Raw genomic sequence first — 21519 nt, 5'->3', positions numbered from 1 at the left:
GTGGGCCGAGACCCGCGGAAGCGGCCGGAGCCTGTGCCGGCCAGCCCTGGGCTCCTGACCCGGTGGGCCTGAAGACTCCCACGGCCCCCTTCGCCAGTTCTGGTTCCCGCCGCATCCCCCCTGGATCTGAGTCTCCTGGGAGTGGCACAGGCCCAGCCCCAGCCCTTCCGGGAGCCTTGAGCTCTTCCTCCACCCCAGGGCCAGCCCTCAGGCACCCCCAGCAGTGGGGGCTCAAACATGGCTAAGCCCTGGCCATCTGGTCAGCCAGACTGCCGCCTCGGGCCTCTGCCGGCCTGGACACCCACAGCCCGACCAGGGAGAGGGCCTGGGGCCTAATCAGCAGCCAATCGCAGAGGCAGCCCAGGTCAGGTGGTTTCTGAAAATCGAAACTTTGCTTTGGTTTTCTGAAGCATTTCCTGATTCGCTCTCTACCCTGCGGCTAGTGTGGGGTGGAAGTCGCTCCAGGGGTGCCCACAGCAGGCAGGGGTACAGGGCTGCTCGGAATTTGCCTCAGGCAGGTAAGCCTTGGGCAGGTAAGCCCAGGCTCCCTCACCCTTGGGGCGGGGTCTGCCTGTGCACGCGACCTGGCCCAGGCCCGCCGGGACAGCCGGGCAGGTTGTTGACTGCACAAGGAGCTCAGCCCGCGTCCTCTCGCCCATCTCCGTGCGGGCTCTGGCCGGCCCACCCGGGGGCCGCCTGGGGACGGGAGGGCAGCCCCGGCCCCTCTCCCCGCATGCGGCGACGCCAGGGCCCCGAGTCCTGCCCCGGGGAGAGCAGGCCTGGCTGGCCGAGGCGCTCTGGGGCGCAGAGGGCAGACGGCCACCGCGTGGGGGGCAGCGTCGGGGGCACCGTGGGACGAAGGAGACAAAGTCCAGGGAAAGAGCGGCCGAGTCTATGCCACCAGCAGCCTCGGGTTTGTCAGGACAGCGGTGGGCGAGCCCTGGAGGGCGGGGGCGGGGGGCGTGCTCACGGGGATGGGGCTGTTGCCTGGGGGGCTCCGCTGTTCCCCCACTCGAAGCACATGAGCTCATCCTGACATCTGCCCGCTGTTGGCAGCAGACACCGGCTTCCCGTGTGTCCCTGGACCCAGGACTCACCCCCAGTGAGAGGCGCCTGCCTGGCCCGACACCTGGCTGGTGGGCAGGAGCTCTGGGCTCCGAGACAGTAGCCTCGAGGCCAGGGAGGGCTGGGGTCCCGCATCTCCCCCTTCCTTGTTATTTAAGCTGGGACTCTGGGCGCGAGTCGTGCAGACAGAGCGGCTGGAGTTGGGAGCGTCGCAGGAAGGGGCAGTGTGGAGGGTTCCCTGGGCCAGGCGGCACCGGGCGTGGAGACCCTGGTTCTCTCCAGCCCCAGCTTGAGGGATGTTGTGGCCTCCGCTGTCCAGATGTCCCGAGGTCATGGCCGCAGAGACTGTGAACCGCGACGCGTCTGCAGGAAGGCGAGACGGGAAGGGCAGGCGCGGCCTCGCGCGAGCAGACGCCACCCCGCCTAGGCTGACCTCCACCAGCCAGCACAGTCGGCCGTAGGTCCAGGGAACTGGAGCTAGGAAAGGGGTGGCGCCCATGTCAACCGAAAGGGAGGCCCCACTTCTCTCCTTCTTGTTGGCCTGACTGGTCTCCGCCCTGACCTTGCAGACCTTGAAGGCCCCGTCCAGAGAGGGACCCCATGGTCCCTGCTGCTGTGACCAGGGCTTCGAGAGAGACGCCCCACGGAGGTCAGCATTAGGAGCTGCCCATCCGAACATTCGGTTTTTAAGTCTTACGTGTTGTGACACCCCCACCAACCCCACATCAGCGGAGAAGGTGTGCCCAGCCCCGGGACGGCGCTCCCCACGGAGCCTGAGCACGCCCAGGTCGGGCCCGTTTGTTTAGGGCCTGGCATGAGGGAAGCAGTCGCAGGGCTAACAGGCTCACAGATCTCTAGAAAGGACTTGGTCGCCTGGCACGAAAAGGGGTTTGAATACAGCTTAATTTCTTTGACTTGCTCAGTATTGCTGACAAGATTAGGTTTCTTAGTTAGCCAAGACCGGGAGTAAAAACAAAGCAGTCTTTGCTACCAAAATTAGTAAAGACTAAAACCCAAACTTAAACACTCTTGAAACCAATTTAAACTCTTTCAGCCAATGCAATGACCACACAAAATTTTTCCTAATATGCCCCGCCCAGACCATTAACACGTCCCCTTGCTTTCCCAGCTCTTAAATCCTGCACAAGACCCTCAGAACATCCATCCCCAGGACACTTCTCCCTTGCTAAGCCCACATCTCGCTTTGCTTGCATGCAGCGGTGACACCCTGCTTTTCTGATTTCTAGATTATAAGACATTGTAACAGCTGCTTTGCCATCACCCCTTTAGACACCTTCCACATAAACACAAGTTTCGCTTTTCTCTTAGGTGAGATGACATTAAAACTTAAATTTCCTTACAGTCAGCCAAAGGTAAACCTGAAAGTTCAGTAATTTTAGAGAAAGTGACATAAAATAGTCAACATATTTTCATTATCATATTTAGTAAAACCTTAGTTTTGTAAGAGATCTGGCCACCAATTAAATAATGGTGAAAAGAGCACATTTAAGATGGAGATACCAGGCCTCCCTGGTGGTGCAAGGGGTTAAGCACTGCACTGTGAAGCTATCCGCAGCCTCTGCAGCAGCACGAGTTCGATGCCCGGCCAGGGAGCTACCCACATGGCGCAGCAGACATCTCTTACCTCGCCCGCTGCTCCCCTCAGCAGTGGATTTCAGTCAGTCTGCCTGTTCTGCTCCCCGCTCTGTCCCTGGTGAATCCTCTTACCTCTGCTCCTCTGGCCTGTTTCCCAGTTCTTGTGTGCATAAATAAATAAATCTTTAAAAAAAAAAAATGGAGGGCCTCCCCGGTGGCGCAGCGGTTGAGCGCTGGGTTGCGAAGCTGCCCGCAGCCTCTGCAGCGCCGGTTCGATCCCCGGCTGCTCCCCGGCCACCGGCGGAGGGTCCCACATGGCGTGCAGACCTCTCCTGCCGCCCGCTGCTCCCCTCAGCAGTGTCCTTCGGTCCTTCTGCCTGCTCTGCTCCCCGCTCTGGCTCTGGTGAACTCTCTCACCCTCCCGCGCTTCTGACTGTACCCAGTGCTTGGATAAATAAATAAATAAATATTTAAAAAAAAAAAAAATGGAGATACCAATTAGAGCTTTAGTTTTAGGACCGGAATTTTAAATTAATTGCAGAGTTGCAAATGTAGCAATCCCTTATATCAAGTGTCTTCTTAGGCAAGCAGTAGGTAGATTGATAAAAGCAAGAGGAGTCAGAGAGACTCAATATCGTATACATTTCCTGTACACAGGTAAGAGTCTTAGTGACCTGTCCATGTGGCTTTTTTTTTTTTTTAAGACTTGTTTATTTATGCACACAAGAGCTGGGGTACAGGCCAGAAGTGCAGGGGTGAGAGATCTCACCAGAGACAGAGCGGGGAGCAGAACAGGTGGATCCACTGAAACCCACTGCTGAGGGGAGCAGCGGGGAGACAGGAGAGGTCTGCTGCGCCGTGTGGGTAGCTCCCTGGCCAGGGATTGAACTCGAGCCGCAGAGGCTGCCGATAGCTTCCCAGGGCTGATGCTTAATCCCTTGTGCTGTCAGGGAGGCCCCCATGTGGCTTTAAATGCCATCTTGAATTTTTTTTTGCTAGGACAAGGGGAAGAAAGAAGTCAGGTAAGGTTTTCCTGGGGAACAAGAGTACTTTCCCTCCAAGGAGAAGAGATAAGTGAGTTAATTGTTTTTTTAGAAAAGAACTTTATCAGGAGGAGCGAAGGCAGGAACATGACACTATCGCCCTAACACGCCTGCTGCAAACTCAACCGTTAAATTTTGGACTAGCCCTTGTTTACCCAAAAATTCTAGATTCTGATCTCAAAATTTGGGTTTTTCATGTTGGACTTTATGCTGTATTACAAATGCCTTCAAAGCTTACTAGCAAATCCAAAGTAACTTTACCAGTTTTTATCTGAAAATAGACTGTAGATTTTTACAACCAGGAAGGTGTGGGAAATAGAATTTTCTACCCATGGAACAGTCTAGAACAGTGTCTCAGGATGGCCAGAAGGAGAGTCCAGCTCCCCCACAGCTGGAGGCAGCAGAGACAGGCCGGTGATCCCAGCACCGGCGCCAAGGTCCAGGCAGCCGCTGGCTGACACCAGAGGCAGCCCCGCCCCCCCAGCAGCCAGCTGCAGTGGGTCCCCCACGTCAGCCCCCCACATTCCACCTGCAGCCTTGGCCGTGGCAGAAAGGTCTAGAGGAAGAGGTTCACACAGCTGAGGATGCCGTGACAAGCCAGGCTGGGCAGGGATTCTGAGGTCGCAGGCTTCCCCGTGGCTTCACTCATTACTTTTTCCCGATCACCCCGGCTGGCCCAGTAGATGCTGTGCCAAGTTGAAGGGATCCATCTTCTTCCTGTTCTGCCCCGCCCCGGGAGGCGGTTACGCCGCAAACAGTGGAAACGTGGTCTTTCCCTGCGGGGTCGAGGCAGTTCTCGGGGGTCAGGGTGAGGACGCGGAGCGCCACAGGTGGCAGCCTGGCACAGAGATGCCCCATTCAACACGGGCAGCCAGGGCAGTGGCCCAGGAGCCCGGGGCTTCTTAGCGCAAACCCCACGTGGGGGGTACAGAGGCCAGCACCTCCTTTCCAGGGTGTGGGAAACCAGGGCGGCCTCAAGGCAGGGTGAAGGTGCCTCTTCGGAGAGGTGCTGGACGCGGGCAGTGGTGCCGGTCACAGGAGTCCCGAGCTGAGGAACGAGGACAGCCTCTTCTGCGGGGCTGGGGGTGGAGGGCTGGGGGTGGGGGCTCGACAAGCAGGAGGATGGGGTGAAGCGGAAGCAGCAGGAACCGCAGGGACAAGAACTCCAGGCAGAAGCCCAGAGGCCCGCTCCCCGCCCCAGCCCAGGCTGGCCGGGCCCGCCTGGTCCCCAACCTGCCTGGGCCTCTGCTTCCTGGGGACACTGAGCTCAGAGATGGGGACACAGGTCCCTCTGTGTATGCTCGACACACCCGTCCCCTCCCCACAGCCGTAGCACAGGAACCCAGGCCTCAGCCCTGAGCCCCTGCTGCACCCCCGCCCAGCCCCCAAGCCCATGTCTCTAACTGCCACCTGCCCCTCTGGCCCTTCCCTGCCTTCCATTCCAGGGCTCAGAGAATCTTCTTTATGTGCCCAAGACCTCTGGGCTCGCCCACAGGGGCTGTGGATTAAAGATAAACCCATCCTCGGCAAGGCTCACCCCCCCCACCCCCACCCCCGGCCTCCAGCCCCACCCAGGCTCTGCACCCCCAGGCCCCTCCCTTTCTACCCTCCCTACCCGTCCTGCCTACAGCCCCACGCAGGGCCCCGGGTCCTGTTCCCACTGTCCTCCAGCCCAGCCACCCCCTTCCTCTGGGCAAGTCTCACTTGGAGGTAAGGACCCCTGGCGCCGGGCACTCTCCAGTAGGAGGGTGCTGCGGCGGCTGCCACCCTCCCCCGCAGGGCGGGGCGGAAGGATTGGGGGCGCCCAGGCCGGTGCGGGCCCTCCGCGGCCTGCCGTCTCACTCTGCTGCCACCCCTAGCTGCAGGCCCAGTGTCTCCTGGGCGCCATGGCCCCCCCACGGCTCTTCTGGATGTGGCTTCTGGTGGCAGGAGTGCAAGGTGAGTGAGCCTCGGGGCACACGGGGCTGACCCTCGGGCAGGAAATCCAGGCAACGACGACCTGCCCCGTATGGGGTGCGCGGATCAGCTGGTCCTCTCTCCTTGAAGTCCTGGCTGTCTCAAGTCAGGGTTCCGGGTGGTGGGGGCTTCCACCCCATGGGAACCAAAGGTTCCGTGCCCTTTGGAGGGGGTCCTGGAGTCCGGTCCTCACGCTCCCCACCAAGAGGCCCCGGAGGCCCTGCCTTGTCCAGGCCAACGCACAGGCCAGCTCCCCTCAAACTCCGTACGTCCCGTGACAGCCGCAGCTCCTGCCTGGCCCTCGCTGAGTCCCCAGGGGGAAAGTGCGGGGCCCAGACCCCACTTTCTTTGTGCCTGGGGTGTCCTGCTTGAGTTCCAGAGGCTCAGGGGCCTGCTGCACCCAGACGTCCTTCCACACCCCTCCCAGCAGTCCCCCCAGGTGGGGGTCACCATGGGTCTCCTCCCCCCCATTCCTCTCGTGGGGTCCTGCTTCCGCAGCTGCGAGTGCTCCAGCCCCCTCCTGCCCACCTCTGTCCAAGGAGAGGAGCCTCTGACCCCCGCGGGGACGGTGGGAGGGCTTTCAGCTGACGGCCCTGCCGTCACCCCCTGGGGAGAGCGTGGCCTCCTCCCACTGACCTCTGCTCTCCCGGGGCCCGCAGGCGCGCGGGACGGGGACCTGCGGCTGGCCGGCGGGAACGCCCCCAGCGAGGGCCGCGTGGAGATCTTCTACAGAGGCCAGTGGGGGACGGTGTGTGACGACCAGTGGGACCTGACGGACGCCGGCGTCGTCTGCAGGGCCCTGGGGTTCGACAACGCCACCCAGGCTCTGGGCGGAGCCGCCTTCGGGCCAGGTAGGCCTGGGGGCCCGGGGCCCCAGAAGCCAGGCTGCGCCTCCCGGGGTCAGCCCAGGAAGGCCCGTCACCTGGGCCCGCGGCTCCTCCGCCCCGAGCTGCAAACCTGGAGGAAGCCGGCCCCGCTGACGAGGTCGGCCTCTGGCCCTGCCGTCCAGAGCGCAGCCTGTGGGCCCCTCCGGCCCGGGGCCCGCCCCTGGAAGCATATTTCTTGAAACACCTTCCCCCCAATGAGAAGGGGAGTGGGGGGGGCAGAGCCACCTGCAGGAGGGGAGGGCCGGGCGGGCGCCGAGCTCCCCGCCCCCCGCGAGGCTCCTGCTCCTGAGCGCCCGCCCCCCCAGCCTCTGTCCCCGCGCTGTTCTCCAGGAAGCGGCCCTGTCATGCTGGATGAGGTGCAGTGCACGGGCGCGGAGCCGTCGCTGGCCAGCTGCCGCTCCCAGGGCTGGCTGAGGAGCGACTGCGGGCACCAGGAGGACGCCGGCGTGGTCTGCGCCGGGGGTGAGTGCTGGCCTGCCCGCCGTCCGCCCCAGCGCCGCCCGGTGGTCACGCCAGCACCCGTGCCAGCTGGCAGGTCGCACATCCCCCTGTCCTCCAGCCCCCCGCTGCCTGCCCGGCCAGGAGCCCCAGGACCTCACTGCCCCCCCCTGGAGCTGCTGCCCCAGAGCAGCCAGCCACATCCACGCGCCCTCTGCCCGCCTCGCCCCGGCACCCCCGGCCCAGCAGCCGGTGCCCGTGCGCCGTCCGCGCTGCTTGATGGCAGGAAGGCCGGCTGGCGGCCGCCCCGCCCTGCCCCGTGCACCCCCGGCCAAGCCCCGTCCCGCACCCCAGCTGCCGTCTCCTGGCCGGTCCCGGCACCCCGTGTTCTCTGGCTTTGCATCGCCTCCCTGAGCCAGTGGGGCATGGGGGGCCCGAGGCCTGGGGGCGCGCACGGGAAGTCAGGGTAGTCACACAAGGGGGGCCGCCGGGGGGCAGCGCTCATGCTGGGCTGGAGGACAGGAGACCCCCTGGACCGTGGGGGCAGGAAGCCCCGCTGGTGGGGAGCCCGTAGGGCGATGGTGGCCATGGGGGAAGGGCTATCGGGACCCTGAGAGTCTGGGGTCCAGGGAGCAATGGGGGTGCTGACCCCACCTGGTTTAATGTCAGCATCGACTCGGGCTTATGTGTGGCAAGGAAAGACGGGGTCGGGGTTAGTTTCAAGTCAGGGAGCGCACAAAGGAGGGGGCGAGCCAGCCTCCCCGGGGGGGATGCCCCCCATGGGCCTCAGTGCCCTGAAGGAGGCTGCAGAGCCCCCGAGCCCTTGCGTCAGCGCGGGAAGCCCCTTCCTCTCCGACGAGCACACCAGGGAGCTTGGGGTGTGCCAAGTATCGCCTGAGGGCCTGGCCCAGCGCGCGGGCAAGCGACTGGGATTTTGAGGGGATGGAGTCTGGAGGTCACTGTCTCCGGACCCCCACTGGAGCCCGACCGGGGTGGGAGCTGAGCTGACACCAGGAGGGTGTGTGAGCCGCGGGGGGCCCTGTCGCGGGGGCGGGCTCTGGGCTGCCCTGGCCGGGGCGGGACTGAGGCCTTAGTCACGGGGACGCAGCCACCCTAGGGCTGAAGGCCGCGAGCGGCGGGTCCCCCGCAGAGTCCTTGCGCCTGACAGGGCGGGTCCCTCTGCCCCTCCTCAGAAGCAAGAGAAAACGACACACACACCCTGGACCTGTCCGGAGAGCTCCCCGAGGCTCTCGGGCGCATCTTCGACAGCCAGAAGGACTGCGACCTGGCCATCAGGGTGAAGGTCAAGGGGGAGGCCGAGGCCCAGGACCTCTGCGCCCACAGGCTGATCCTGGCCGCCAACCCCGAGGCCTGGGACCTGGTGAAGGAGGCGGGCAGCAAGGTGACCCTGCAGGTGGAGGCCGAGTGCGTGCCCGTGGTCAGGGACTTTATCAGGTGAGCATCGTCAGGGAGCCAAAGGCAGACGTGCCTCTTTCCAGCCACGCGTGAGGACGCGCACCCCGTGACCGCCTGTGGGTGCCCTCCCTGTCCGGCCCCGCCGTTCTGCCTCCCTCTATCCTGTCTCGCTCCCTCCCATCTCTCTCGGCCTCTGTGGGGCGGCCGGACTCTGTGCCCTGCACCCCAGGAGCCCCAGGCAGGCTCCTCACAGGCTTTTAGCAGCAGGGCTGTCCCGGCGGCCCATGCCGAGGGGGACCAGCGCATCCTGGTGGGCTCACGGGGGCAGGAGACACAGACAAGGCCTGGTGGGGGCAGTGCCTGCGACCTGGGGCGCCTGGGACAGAGGGGCGGCCGCGGGCCCCAAAGGGCGCCCTGCAAGGCCAGGCTCAGCCCTGTTGGCGGGGCCGCCGGCGGCCGCGGGGACAGGGGTCGGGGTGTGTCACTCTAGGCGAATTTGAGTTTCAGGGCGTGGGTGTCGCAGAGATCGGTCAGGACCGACACCTCCTCAAATGGCCGCCTTGGGGTTGCGGGGCTCAGGCAGGCCCGCGTGGGATGGTGGCGCGGGGAGGCAGGCGGCGCAGCGGCTCAGACAGGCCCGTCTCTCCCGCCGCCAGGTACTTCTACTCCCGAAGGGTCGACATCACCCTGTCGTCGGTCAGGTGCTTCCACCAGCTGGCGTCCACCTACGGGGCCGAGCAGCTGCAGAGCTACTGCGGCCGCCTCTTTGCCATCCTCCTGCCCCAGGACCCCTCTTTCCAGATGTCCCTGGAGCTCTACGCCTATGCCCTGGCCAGCCGGGACCCGGTGCTCGAGGAGGTCTGCACGCAGTTCCTGGCCTGGAACTTCGGGGCCCTGACCCAGGCCGAGGCCTGGCCACACGTGCCCACCGCCCTGCTCCGAGCCCTGCTCTCCCGGAGTGAGCTAGCCGTGCCCAGCGAGCTGGCCGTGCTGCAGGCCCTGGACCAGTGGAGCCAGGAGAGCCAGGCCTCCCACAGGGAGGTGGCGGCGCTGCTGCGCAAGGTCCGCTTCCCCATGATGCTGCCCCAGGACCTCTTCCAGCTGCAGTTCAACATGTCCCTGTACCGGGCCCACGAGGCGCTCTTCCAGAAGCAGGTCCTGCAGGCCCTGGAGTTCCACACCGTGCCTGTGAGGCTGCTGGCCCAGCAAGGAGGCCTGAACCTCACGGAGGCCGCCTTCTGGCCCCGACTGTACACCTCGCCCACCTGGAGCGCCTCCGTCACGGGCGGCTCTAACCCTTACCAGCTGTCCCAGTACTCCCCCGTCTTTGCCCCATACTACAGAGGAGAGTCCAGGTCTTACTACCCCTCCCAGTACTTCCAGACCCCCCAGCACCCCAGCTTCCTCTTCCAGGACAAGCAGGTCTCCTGGTCTCTCCAGTACCTGCCCACCGTGCAGAGCTGCTGGAACTACGGGGTCTCGTGCTCCTCGGGCGAGCCCCCCGTCCTGGCCCTGTCCAAGTCCGGCTACTCAGACCCCACCATCGGCTACCAGAACAAGGCCCTGATGCTCTGCGGGGGCCGCTTCGTGGCCCACGTCACCGATTTCAAGGACCAGAAGGCGGTGATCCCGAGCCCCTCGGGCACCAACGGCTCCAGGAGCGAATCCTTCTTCCCCTGCTCCCCGGGGCCCTTCAGCAGCTTCCAGGTGGTCATCCGCCCCTTCTACCTGACCAACTCCTCCGATGCAGACTACAGCTAGCCTGGCAGGGGGCCCCACAACCACCCCCGACGCCAGCCATCAGATGTCCCTCCTGCTGCCGCTGGCCCCTCCGGGCTTAAAGAAGTTACTGGAAGTTTTCAACCAGTGCTGCTGAGACTTTCAGGTCTGCAGGCCTCTAGAGGGTTTTCGGGTGGGACCCGCGAGGCGGGGTGTGGTCGCCCCGGAGGCCACCCTCCACCTTCTCAGCCCCAGACCGTCCAGTCAGGGCATTAAAGTGCAGCTTCCTGATTCTCGCGTTCACGAGGGCTCATGGCCGAGCGCGCCAGGGATCCCTTGGGGTCGGGGCCTCAGTGGGAAGTGAGGAATGCGTAGGCAGGAGGACCCTCACGCACCCCGAATCTGCCCTCCATAAACCCTTGCACCCCGCACAGAGGCAGGGGACAGAGAGTGTCAGCCCCGTGGGTAAGAGGCAAACCCGGAAGCCTGAGTCCCCGCCCACAGGATGCCGCCGTGAGGTGGGCGTTTCGGGCAGAAGAAGGGCGTGGGAAGGGCCGTCAGGGTCGGGGCACCCAGGGGCAGGCAGAGGTGCGGGCCTGGGGCACCTCGTAGAAGGCGGGGCACTGGGGCCTCCCCCCCATGAGCAGGAGTTCCGAGCTGTCCCTGCTTCATGGCGACACTCCCCGGGCACAGGCCAGGGGGAGCATCTGGTTGGCCAAGCTTAGGCCTCGGGGTGCCGCTCTCACCCGGGTCTAGAGGGGTTCGGCCCCCGGTGGAGGCAGGTTCAGTCACTGGGCAGCCCAGAGAGCGGCCACCAGCACCCTCGCTCCCCCACCCTCCCCACCAGCCCGGCAAGAACCAAGAGCAGACACACGGCCCCCCTCCCTGCTGGTTCAACCCCTCCCCAGGGGCCTGGGCTGCTGGCCGGAGCAGGGGCTTCTTGAGCTCTCGTGTTACTCAGAGCGCGCCCCAGCACTGCCCGCACGAGGGGCACAGGCAGCGAGAAGCAGGCCAGACCCAGCAGCACAGCCACCCGCCCCCGCCGCCCCGTGCCTCTGCCCGCAGCCCATGCCTGGCCGTCAGGTAACCGGAGTCTCCCCTCCAGGGGGCTCTGTGGGTCCTGCCATGAGGGATCCACACACTTGTACCGGCTGGCAGAGAAGACCCTAGAGACTGGGGTTGCGTCCACCCCCTTAGCGCCCCACAGCCGGGCCTCTGGGGAGCAGCGCCCTCGGTGCAGAAGCTCTAAGCTGGCAGAAGTTGGGGCGAACTGTTCTCCCAGCCCAGGCCCCACGTCCCCCGTGAGCTCCGCTGTGCCAGGCTGGAGGGTGGCTCTGTGTGTTTGGGGCGGCCCGTGACGAAAGGGGTGGTTGGGAATGCAGCAGGAGGGGCAGGATTGGATCGGATGTTGCTGACGTCATCAGGCCCAGGTCTCTCTCCTGGCCTGAGTCATGTGACTTGGGCTCCTCCCATGGCGGCGACGCCCTGGGTCGCCCCACCTGGGACATCTGGAGCTGCCAGCGGGATCTCCTGGCTCAGAGGCCGGATGGCGGGCGTCGCGTCCTTGGGTAGAAGGTGACCACCAGCCGCCATCCCGGAGCCCTCGGCTGCCCAGGGCACCAGACCGTGCCAGGTGAGGGGTCAGGTGCAAATGGATCGCAGTGGCCTGTGGTGCGAGGCCCCTGGGGCCCGGGCTCGGCGCACACCAGCAGCCGCAGGTTAGGAGACTCCCTTTCCTCCCGGTCACAGCCAGGCCCAGTGGTCAGGCCCGGTGGTCAGGCCCAGTGGTCAGGCTGGAACTGAAGCCACAACCCCCTGCACAGACATGCTCAATGCCTCACCCGTGGGCCCCTGGCCACAGCCGCCACCTTGGCCCTCCCCCACTCCCACAAGCACGCAAGCCGTTCCCGCCTTGCTGTCCCAACACCAGGCCCCAGAAGCTGTCCACAGCAGCCCCTGGCCCTCTCAGCTCCGGCCACAGCAGGTTTCCTGCAGCAGGAAACAGACTCTGCTGCTCCGAGGAAGGGAGTCATTACAGGCGTGGAATATTACACGGCTGTTCAAAAGGACTCCGCGGGCCCCAGGTACTGACCTGAGGTGTCTCTCAGACACAATGTCCATGAGACACGCGGTCGAGCAGCAAACCTACTTGAACACCTCTGGGTCTCCACTTCCCTGCCCCTCCCCCCATGACTGAGGACGCAGGGAACCCCATCCTTTCTGCCACAGGTTTGGGGTGCCCCAATTGGGGGTGAGAAGCATGTGACAGGGTCAGTACTTGTGCTCAGGAGGGACTCACTGCTCACCCTTCCGCTTTGAGCGCATCCCTTGTGCAATGAAAGGGCTTTGAAAAGCAGTCTGCACTGCTCGGGACCCCCGACACAGACACACACACCCCAGGTCGGGGCCAGAGCCCCACACCAACATGCTCACGACTCCCTGACATGGCTGGAATTCACGGCGACTCCCTGGTCCCAGCCATGTGGCCCAGGCCCCGTGGGAGCTGGACGGAAAAGGTTCGATGTGGCAGCAGCTGATCCTCTGAAAGAATGTCTCTGGGGGGGCGCCAGGGGCCGGGGCCAAGCCTGGGGCTGTTGCAAAATATCAGGAAAGAATGCGGAGCCTCCTCCCGCTCCCGTGCCTCCGGGGCTGCTGGAAGCAAGGCCAGGCGGGTGGGCCCAGCCGTCCCGGGAGCAGCACGGAGGCCTCTGCCCACAGGGCCCGGGAGGCAGGCGGACGCCAGAGTGCCGCCCCCCAGGAGAGGGGAGGCGGGTGGACGGGCGCAGCCCCTGGGCGGGGAGAGGCAGTGGGCTCTGTCCTGAGGGAGGCCTCTGCAGCCAGTGGGGCAGAGGCCACATGAAGGAGGGTGGGCCTTGGGTGGGGTGTTGGGAAGGCGGGGTCAGCCCGTCCACGGGGTTGGACACCCAGGACTCTGCGCCCTCGCACGCCCCAAGACAGGGAGAGCTTGGGGCTGGGTCACCACTCCTTATCAGCCCCCGAGCCCCCAGAGATGACCAAAAGCTCCCTGGTGCCTGCGCCCCAGGTCTGGGCTGCCCTGCACCCCTCACGCCCAGGCCTGCACGCAGCCCCTTCCCCGGGAGGCGGGCAGCCAGGCGTGTGCGAGCTTCGCGGGGCCGGGGGCAGAAAACAACATGCGTTGGGTCTCACACTGCCCGAGACCAGACGCCTGAGGTCGGGCGGGGCTGCTCCCCCGGAGGCTCTGCGGCCCCTGCCCGCTCCGTCCAGCTCCAGGGTGGCCAGCGGTCCTTGGCTGGCCACACCCGCGCCTCGGCCCGTCTCCACGCGGCTGCCTCCGGTGTGTCCCTGTGTCGCTTCTCCCTGAGCTTCTCCTACGAGGACGCCAGGCCCTGAGCGCGGACACCCTGCACCCCCAGTGACCCTTGATCCCCACTGCAGAGACAGCTTTTCCCAGCAAACGCCTTGTTCATGGGTAGCTGCTGGGGGTGAGGGCTCAGGCACCCCTTGTGGGGGCCGTCCCCCCTCCAAACGCCGATCTCAGTCCTGGGGGCTCCCCAACGGCCCCCTCCTCAGGTTCATGAGACGCCAGGGTGGGCCGCAGGACGCAGGGGAGCAGCTCCCTGTCACCCGCTGACTCTCAGGACGTGCAGGCCCAGGGGGAGGCGCGCAGTTCCCCGCCTCCCCGCTGCACCCCCACGCGTCACCAACCCCCACCCTGAGGGGCTTCACGGCAGCTCCGTAACACAGGATGTTTGACAGACCCATCGGCCCCTGGGGACTGACCCCGCCCCAGCCCGCCCCTGCCCAGAGGTCAGAGGTCAGAGACGGGCCCAGCGGTCCCAGCTGCAAATCACAGGGTGGGGGCCCTGGGCCTAGAGCCCCCTCAATAACACGCCTCAGGTGTGGTGGAGGGGGTCCCCAGGAGCACCGAAATACGCTCCCCAGCCTGCAGGGAACCCCAAGGGTGTTATATAGTCTCGTGCCAGGAACCAGGGCAAAGGCCTGATGTACGACTTATGACATCACAAGGTCATACCCCCACGGCCCATTCTGACCGGGTCCCCTTGGTCCCCTTTCCACTGCAGGCGGGGGGGCTGGGGGTGGACAGAAGGGTGCCCAGGGTGGGGAGGTGCAGGCTGGTGTCTGCCCCGCAGAGGCAGGGAGGGCCGTGAGCAGCTGCTCCCCATTACCAGCCTCAGCCCTTCTTAAGGAGTCTGTGAGAGGCTTTTCCCTCCAGTCACTGCAGACCGCGGGGACGGGTGGCGGAGCAGCGTTGCCTTGGCAACGCAGACTTGGGGGTGGCGCTGGTGACCAGGGCTGCTTTTGCCTGTGCCATCTCCCGGGACGCTCCCTGTTCAGCGCTGGGGCCCCCTGCCCGCCTGCGGGGAGGCCCCTCCCTCCCACCCGCTCGCTCAGGCCAGCCCTGCGAAATCAATTCCAGCAGGAGGGCATTGTAAATGTGCCCATTTCAAAGCAGCAAATCCAAGCGGAGCCCCTGGCAGCCACCGTGGCACCTGCCACTCCCTCTGCAGCCGCCACCCCACCGGCGTGGGGACCCCTGGGCTCCAGGCAAAACGTGGCCCAGGAGTCGCAGCTCAGGCCTGACCTCCCTCGAGCTGTGTGACCCGGGAGGGGTCCCCGTCTTTGCACCGTGGTCAGGAAAGTCTGTCTCCAGGGCCGCGGCAGAAATAGAGGAGGGGGTGCCTGGAGCCGCCGGGGTGCAGGATGCCCTTAGTCTGCCCCACAGCGATACCGGGCTCGGCCTGCCATGTGGGGCAGGACCCGCACACAGACCCGCGGTCCTGGGGCTCTGGGGCTGAAGGCCGGGATCGGGTGTGGTGGAAGCCCTTCAGGCTCATCAACACGTGGCGGGGTGGGGAGGGAGCTCCCCGGCTCTCCTTGCCAGCTTCCACGCCCAGGCCCTCCCAGAGGCCCCTCCTAACACCCAAGCTATGAATTTTTCAACATGTGAATTTGGGGCCAAACGTCAGTCTAAGCAGGGTGTCTGCCTCCCCCAGGGGCACCGCCAGCCCTCGGGGTCTCACCCCGGGTTAGAGAAGCAGCATCTCCGGGGCCCAGACCGAAGCTTCTCCCCTACCCCCTTCCAATTATAGGCAGTGTTGCTCATTGGGCTTCAGACTTTGCAGTGATTGGGGTTCACAGAGGAAGAGAATAGGGGAGCTGGCCCCTCCTGGCGCTGAGCCCACCCTGCAGCCAGGCAGTCTTGGGGGGGCTGTTAGGGCACTAAAAAGCTCAGCTCTTCTAGGTGGGGTTCTCCTGGTCTTGGCACGGGGGTAGGGGGGGGGTGTTTCTAGGCTGTGGGTTGCCGGAACCTGGCCCCTGCGTTTACTTACCCAGTGGGGGGCCCGTGGCGTGCTGTGTTGGTTTAAGTGCAGTCCTGAGCGCCCTTGGCTGGGGGATGCCCTCTGGCCAAGGCGAAACCGGGGAGCAGTTAGCTGCCCTGTGACCGTCAGGGTACCTGGACTCCAAAGCCCCAGGGACTGGTCAGCTGGCCCAGCCCAGCACCTGCTCTCACACCAAATGAGGAGGGTGCGCGGGGAGGAGTCTTGGGGGTGAGGGGGCCCAGGAGAGGAGGGCCAGCCGGGCCCTGGAAGAGCTGCCGCCCAAGGAGAGACGGGCAGAGCCAGGCCTTGGGGAGGACCTCTGGGCTGGCAGTAACAGCTACCAGCTGTGTGGGGGCGCGGGGGCACCCAGCCCGTGGGAGGGGCTGAGGCCGGTCTGGAGAGGACCAGCCAAGAACAAATACAGGGAGGCCTTCGGGCTGAATGGGGTTCCGGGCGAGGACCCACAGAAGCACTGCGCCACCTGGGCCTGGAAGCTTCCACTTTCCTGGGGCCTTTACCCAAATCCTCCCTGAGTGCTGGGAGCGTAGACCCCGGCTAAGACTTTAATAATAAGACTCACATGTTCTTGCAAATTCAAAAAAAATAAAGGACGAGAGGCCCGCGGTGTTCCTGGGCCAGGGGGAGGCCCCGCGTAAATGCACAGACGCAGACCCGCGTCCTGCGAGCGCCAGACCTCACTGAAAGATAAACGTACGCTACAGGCAGCCCCTGGTATCAGGAGAAAATTACAAAACTTGGCCGTAGGCCCTCGGCAGTCACTGGAGAATCTCCTGACTGTTGCCCCCCGGGCCTCTTACGCAGGGACCAGGAGACACAGGAGAAGACCCACAGGGCCCGTGTCCAGGCGGAGGCCCCGGTGGCCGCGCAGAACCTCAGGGAGGAGCGAGGTGCTGTCAGGGCGGCCGCACAGGGCATTTCCAAAGACAGCACCCGGCCAAGAGATGGGCTCCGGACAGCCGGCCGCCTCTTCTGAGGCCGCGCCCCGAATGTCAGGGTAACGGCTGGAGAAGGGGCTGTCCTCGGCTGCAGAAACCGGGCGGGCCCGCTCCGAACTCTGACGCGCCCCAAAGGCTCCGGCCACCCCTGCCCTCTCTGGCTCATCTTCAGTGCCTGGGGCCCGCCGTGAGGCAGAGGCCATGGGGCAGACTTGCTGCTGGAGACGGGGCCACGTGCTCTGTCCTCCAACCTTGCTCCTCACCGTGAACATCTAGTGGGGTGGCAGTGAAGGGGTCGCCGGAAAAACTATCACCAGGTATTTTACGCCCCCCCCCCCCCACTTTGGGGTGCCTCTGGGACTCCTTTTGTTTTCCACATGCCTTCCTGGTGGTCCCTGAGTGCCTGACCTCGCTCTGGGCTGAGGGATCTTGGCCAAAGTGGGGGCTTCACGTTGTGTTCGCCAGCCAGGACAGCCGGCCGCTCCCGGAGGCCCCCTTATTGTGCCTGTAATTGTAAGAATTGCCCCATCGGTCTGGCCGGCGGGTCCTAGGTGGGGACAGCAGTTTCCAGCACGCCCATTAAAATCAAGTTAGAACCGGGAGGACCATATCCCCGCCAAAAGCAATATTCACTGAGCTCAGAGGCAAAAACAGGCCTTTCTGACATAATCAACACTTGAAAACACCAGGGTCTGCTGGTCCCTGCTCTGGCCCGTGCAACCCTCCTGTCCTGGGGGTAAAAAAGCCAAATGGCTCTTGGCGTCTGGTTCAAGACCAAAGACCAATTAACCAGCTGCCATTCCCCTGCACCCTGGCGTGCCAAACCCCTGTACGTTGCTGTCTCAGGTGCCACGAGACACGAAGATCTTTTCGGTCCTGGACCTGCAGGATGCAGACTCCCGGGTTCTTTCTGCCTTCGAGGACACTCCAGAATTCACTCACACCTTGATGGGGCCCCTTGCCATCCTCCCGCCTGCCCTTCTCTTTGGCCTTTGCATTCTAAACCTCTTGGTTAGTTTTGTCTCCCGCAGGTTAAAAGCTACAAACCTTCAGCTTGTAGGTGTCTCCAGTCCACTGACTGCATATTGGGCCCCTGGACAGACCCGCTCCAAGCCGGCTGCCCTGCCCTCCTCCGGCCCTCCCCGCAGGAAGTAGCCAGATAGACCCGACGCCCCCTACCCTCACGGCTGCTCAGTGTCATGCTCTGCCTGGGGGGCACTGAAAGGAACTGAAACCAGGAAAACTTGGGGCACCGTAAAGGCTGAGACACAGGCCTGTGCAGAACTCCTTCTAGAAGCTGGGTCTGGTACACGCCCCCTGCATGTGTGGGAGCTTACCCCACCCTGAAGAAGGAACCCCAACTCTATGGATGTTACCTTCCAAAAAGAAGTTTTTGTTTCTGCCTGTGTGCTTGAGCCATTTGTTTTGTCGCCACAAAATGTTCACGTTGGTCGTAAGGCACCTGAGCCCACGCGCCGTGTTGCCTGGAGTGGCTGTCGTCTGCGGCAGCGTATTAGCTGGACGTCTTGGGAATCTAGTCCAAATATCACGTTCTTGTTTCTAAAAGGGCTGGCGGCCGCTTGGGTTCCAGTTGGTTCCGAGAGACCCCTTCTATGACATTCATGCGGGAGTCGCCGCGTCACTGAAAACACCGCACCGAAAGATTCCTACAGGCTTCGCCCAAACTAGTTAAGCTTACTCGGCTTTAAAAACCAAAAGGGGGGCCTTCCCCGGTGGCGCAGCGGTTGAGCGCTGGGTTGCGAAGCTGCCCGCGGCCTCTGCGGCGCCGGTTCGATCCCTGGCTGCTCCCCGGCCACCAGAGGAGGGTCCCACATGGCGCGCAGACTTCTCCTGCCGCCCGCTGCTCCCCTCAGCAGTGTCCTTCGGTCCTTCTGCCTGCTCTGCTCCCCGCTCTGGCTCTGGTGAATTCTCTCACCCTCCCGCGCTTCTGACTGTACCCAGTGCATGTATAAACAAAAAAACAAACAAACAAACCAGCAAACAAATAAATAAAGCATGCCTCTATAAAAAAAAAAAAAAAAAAAAACCCAAAAGGGGGGTGTCTTGGGAGCCCGCCACCGTGAAGGGAGCTGGACTCTTTGGGGAGCACCTGTTTATTCTGCACGTGGAGTTCCAGGATGTTAGAAGTTCTGCAAACAGAACTTCCCAGAACTGACTCCTGTTCTCTGAGGACGAGCTGGCTTGTGCGCGTCTGTGCACGTGCTCCCCGCTAACCGGGAAAACGTGTTTTCAGCGGTAACTTATTAATCTGTGTAAGCGAAAACACAATTGCGTGCTATTTTCTTGTTCCTCTGGCTCTCCCCAGCCTCCCCCGACTGCAAACTCGTGTAGACTCGCGTCTCCGTTAACGGCAGAGCGCGTCATCGGCCGTCCTGTCCCGGCGCCTCAGAGCTCCAGCCCCGCCACGGATCCCCGGTTCTGGGCCGGAGAGGTTCTGTGGGTTAGGGCTTCCCTGCCTCTTGGGTAGCCCCAGAGACCCCAGCTATGTGCCGTGGGAGTCCCGTGAAGACCTTACCTCACAGTGGGCCCGCTGGCCCTCGCGGCCTGGCTGAGGTGACGGACGTGTGGGGTCTGTCAGGGAAGGGAGCGGCTGGCCGGCTGCAGTGGACAGAGGTGGCCACGTGCCGCTCCCGTGTCCCCCGGCTGGCACACAGACATGCCCTGTGTGTCCCTTCCTGAAGGGGACAGAGACCTGGCTCCTCTTGAGCCGACCTCTGTGCCGGCTCTCATGGGGTCCCCCGCCTCCTCCTCCTGTGAACTCTTCAAGGTGCTCTGGGCCCCCAGCAGACCCTGCCCACAGCCAGGCTGGCCCCTCTGCCCTTCTCCTGACTGTCTCACTCAAGGCAGCCTTCAAGGCCCCACCCCCACCCCCAATCTGCTTGTTTCCAGCAGCTCGGAGGAGACCCAGCCCACTCCACACCGTGCCCGCCTCGAGCCTGCGACCCTCCAGCTTCTCGCACACTCAGGTAGTTTGAAAACATGCTCAGCACTTCAAAAAGAGGCCCTGTGCCCCTCAGTCCCCGGGCCCTCCCTCGAGGCCAGGCCACACTGACCACGCTCTCTCTGCAGATGTGTGTGCTGGCCCCCGCCAGGGACGGCGCCGTGGCCCGCGTGTCGGTGACGTCACCTTCTCCCCCGAGCGTGTTTCAAGGCTCAGCCCTGGTGAGCATGTGCCAGTGAGTCACCATTTCATGGCTGGATAATACGCCATTGTGCGTCCGGACCACGTCTTGTGTGTCCACGGCCTCTGATGGACCCCCGGGTTGGATCCAAGCCTCCCAGGCGGCCTGGTAAGCGTCACCATCTCCACGTGCAGGACAAGGAGGCTCCGTCAGAGGAGGGCAGGGACTGGCCACCGTGCGGAGGGAGTGGCACCTGGGCCCAGGTGTGTCCTCCTGCTGCATTTGTCTCACTCTTGACATCTAGCCTTTCATCAATTGGGCTTTGAGGATTCTGGGGTTTCCCCAAAGTTACACGCCTCTTCAGGGTGAGGCCCTCAAGTCCCAGACCCACTGCGTGGCCGGGCGGTCCTGCCACATGCATCTCAGCTCCGCTAGTCTGCACTGGAAGAAGCCGCTTTTGCCTGCTTGGCATCCCTCCCCGGCGCGGCCTCCTGGGCACAGCCTGGGCATGTGGCACAGGCTGGCCAGTCAGAGCCCTCGTCCCGCTGGCCGTTGTGATTGGCCCAGAGATGGGCATAGGGTCCACGCCCGGCCAATCAGAGCCTCCTGAGGGTATTTCACCATAGCAACGGCTGGGGACACCTGCTCACTCTTTGGGACTGGGAGCTCCAAGGACCATCCCTGGACCTGCCGTTGGCAACTTGGCCCTGCCTCCCTGGAGCACCTGCGTCCCCCGGCGGCAGGCGTGGGAAGGGGCGCCGCGGGGAGACAGGTAACAGCTGTCCGTGACGCCGTCGTGGGGTTAGGAAGGCAGCTGCAGACAGCATCGACACTGTCTGCACACAGGCTTCACACATGTGAATCCACTTGAGTGTATATAAATTAAAAATGGTTGCTAGATGCCAGAGCATGGGCAGGTTCTTTTCGAGTATATGTGGGTTGTTCATATTATTATTATTCTGGTAATGTGAGCTTTTAAAATTCAGCCCGAAGTCTGTAGCTTATAGAAGATTTTGGTGTTGTTCTGTGTGTTTATTTTAACACAGTCCCCTTCAAGAAGCCATTTCTAGCACATTCCTCTTGGGTAATATTCAGGGTCAGTCTGAGTCGTCCCATTTGCCGCCCTAGAGCCTACGTGTTTCCAACAACCCTGCTCTTTGCCCGGTTCCCAGCCTCCTCCACCCTTGGCCACTCTGCCCACCTGGCCCGCCATGGCCACCACGACTGGCAGCCCAGCTGTGCCTTGTTGACAGGAAAAGGGGCGACAGTTCTTTCTTTGGCTACTTCCTGCTGGAAGGGGGTGAAGACCAGGGTGGGGGCTCAGGCCTGGTGATGACGGTCTTCTGCAGGGACGCGAGAATATGGGTGGAGAAGGAGTTGGTTAGAGGTGGTGCGGGACATTTATTGGATCCAGTGTTGGATGAAACGGAGTAGGCATAGGGCAAAAAGAGAAAATAAGGAGATTAGGATCAGAGGCCCTACGAGTGGCAATACCTTTCCCAAGGCTGTGCTGATCTGGAATTGCCAGGCATAGACAGAATGGGAAGTGGCTGTAAGAGATGGGATTAGAAACAGGAGGGAGCGCCTCCCCTGGTGGCACAGCGGTTGAGCGCTGGGCTGCGAAGTTGCCCGCAGCCTCAGCAGTGCTGGTTCGATCCCCGGCCACCGGCGAGGGTCCCACATGGCGCACAGACCTCTCCTGCCGCCCGCTGCTCCCCTCAGCAGTGTCCTTCGGTCCTTCTGCCTGCTCTGCTCCCCGCTCTGGCTCTGGTGAATCCTCTCACCCTCCCGCGCTTCTGACTGTACCCACTGCTTGTGTCAATAAATAAATAAAAAGAAACAGAGGAGGGAGAGTCAGAGGGCCTCTACTTTGTAGGCTGAGTGGAACCTGGGCCAGGGGCGCAGATGCGTACCTGAGTTGGGCCCAAGTGCTCGCATACATACTGCTTGTCCACAGGGACCCGTTTGACCCTGGA

General features: G+C 63.3%; 1 protein-coding gene across 1 annotated transcript; it reads left to right on the top strand.

Moving 5' to 3' along the window:
- The first annotated feature begins 461 nt into the window (after positions 1-461).
- Positions 462-10404, top strand: LGALS3BP (galectin 3 binding protein). The gene is made up of 6 exons (XM_037492372.2): positions 462-518; positions 5564-5642; positions 6320-6511; positions 6878-7009; positions 8179-8440; positions 9058-10404. The coding sequence occupies exons 2-6, from the start codon at positions 5591-5593 to the stop codon at positions 10160-10162; spliced, it is 1743 nt and encodes a 580-aa protein (XP_037348269.1). The 5' UTR covers positions 462-518; positions 5564-5590; the 3' UTR covers positions 10163-10404.
- Positions 10405-21519: the final 11115 nt, after the last annotated feature.

Source organism: Talpa occidentalis, unplaced genomic scaffold (genome assembly GCF_014898055.3).
Source record: "Talpa occidentalis isolate TD23 unplaced genomic scaffold, MPIMG_talOcc4v2.1 talOcc4.7, whole genome shotgun sequence".
Classification (NCBI taxonomy): domain Eukaryota; kingdom Metazoa; phylum Chordata; class Mammalia; order Eulipotyphla; family Talpidae; genus Talpa; species Talpa occidentalis.
The sequence above is the reverse complement of the archived record's forward strand: the minus strand, read 5'-3'. Positions and strand labels throughout refer to the sequence as shown.

Excerpts from the sequence above, each read along its gene's own strand:
- LGALS3BP (XM_037492372.2), top strand. The coding sequence starts at position 5,591 with ATGGCCCCCCCACGGCTCTTCTGGATGTGGCTTCTGGTGGCAGGAGTG. Across the intron at positions 6,512-6,877 it reads CGGAGCCGCCTTCGGGCCAG|GAAGCGGCCCTGTCATGCTG; the intron begins GTAGGCCTGGGG and ends GCTGTTCTCCAG. Across the intron at positions 8,441-9,057 it reads GTGGTCAGGGACTTTATCAG|GTACTTCTACTCCCGAAGGG; the intron begins GTGAGCATCGTC and ends TCCCGCCGCCAG.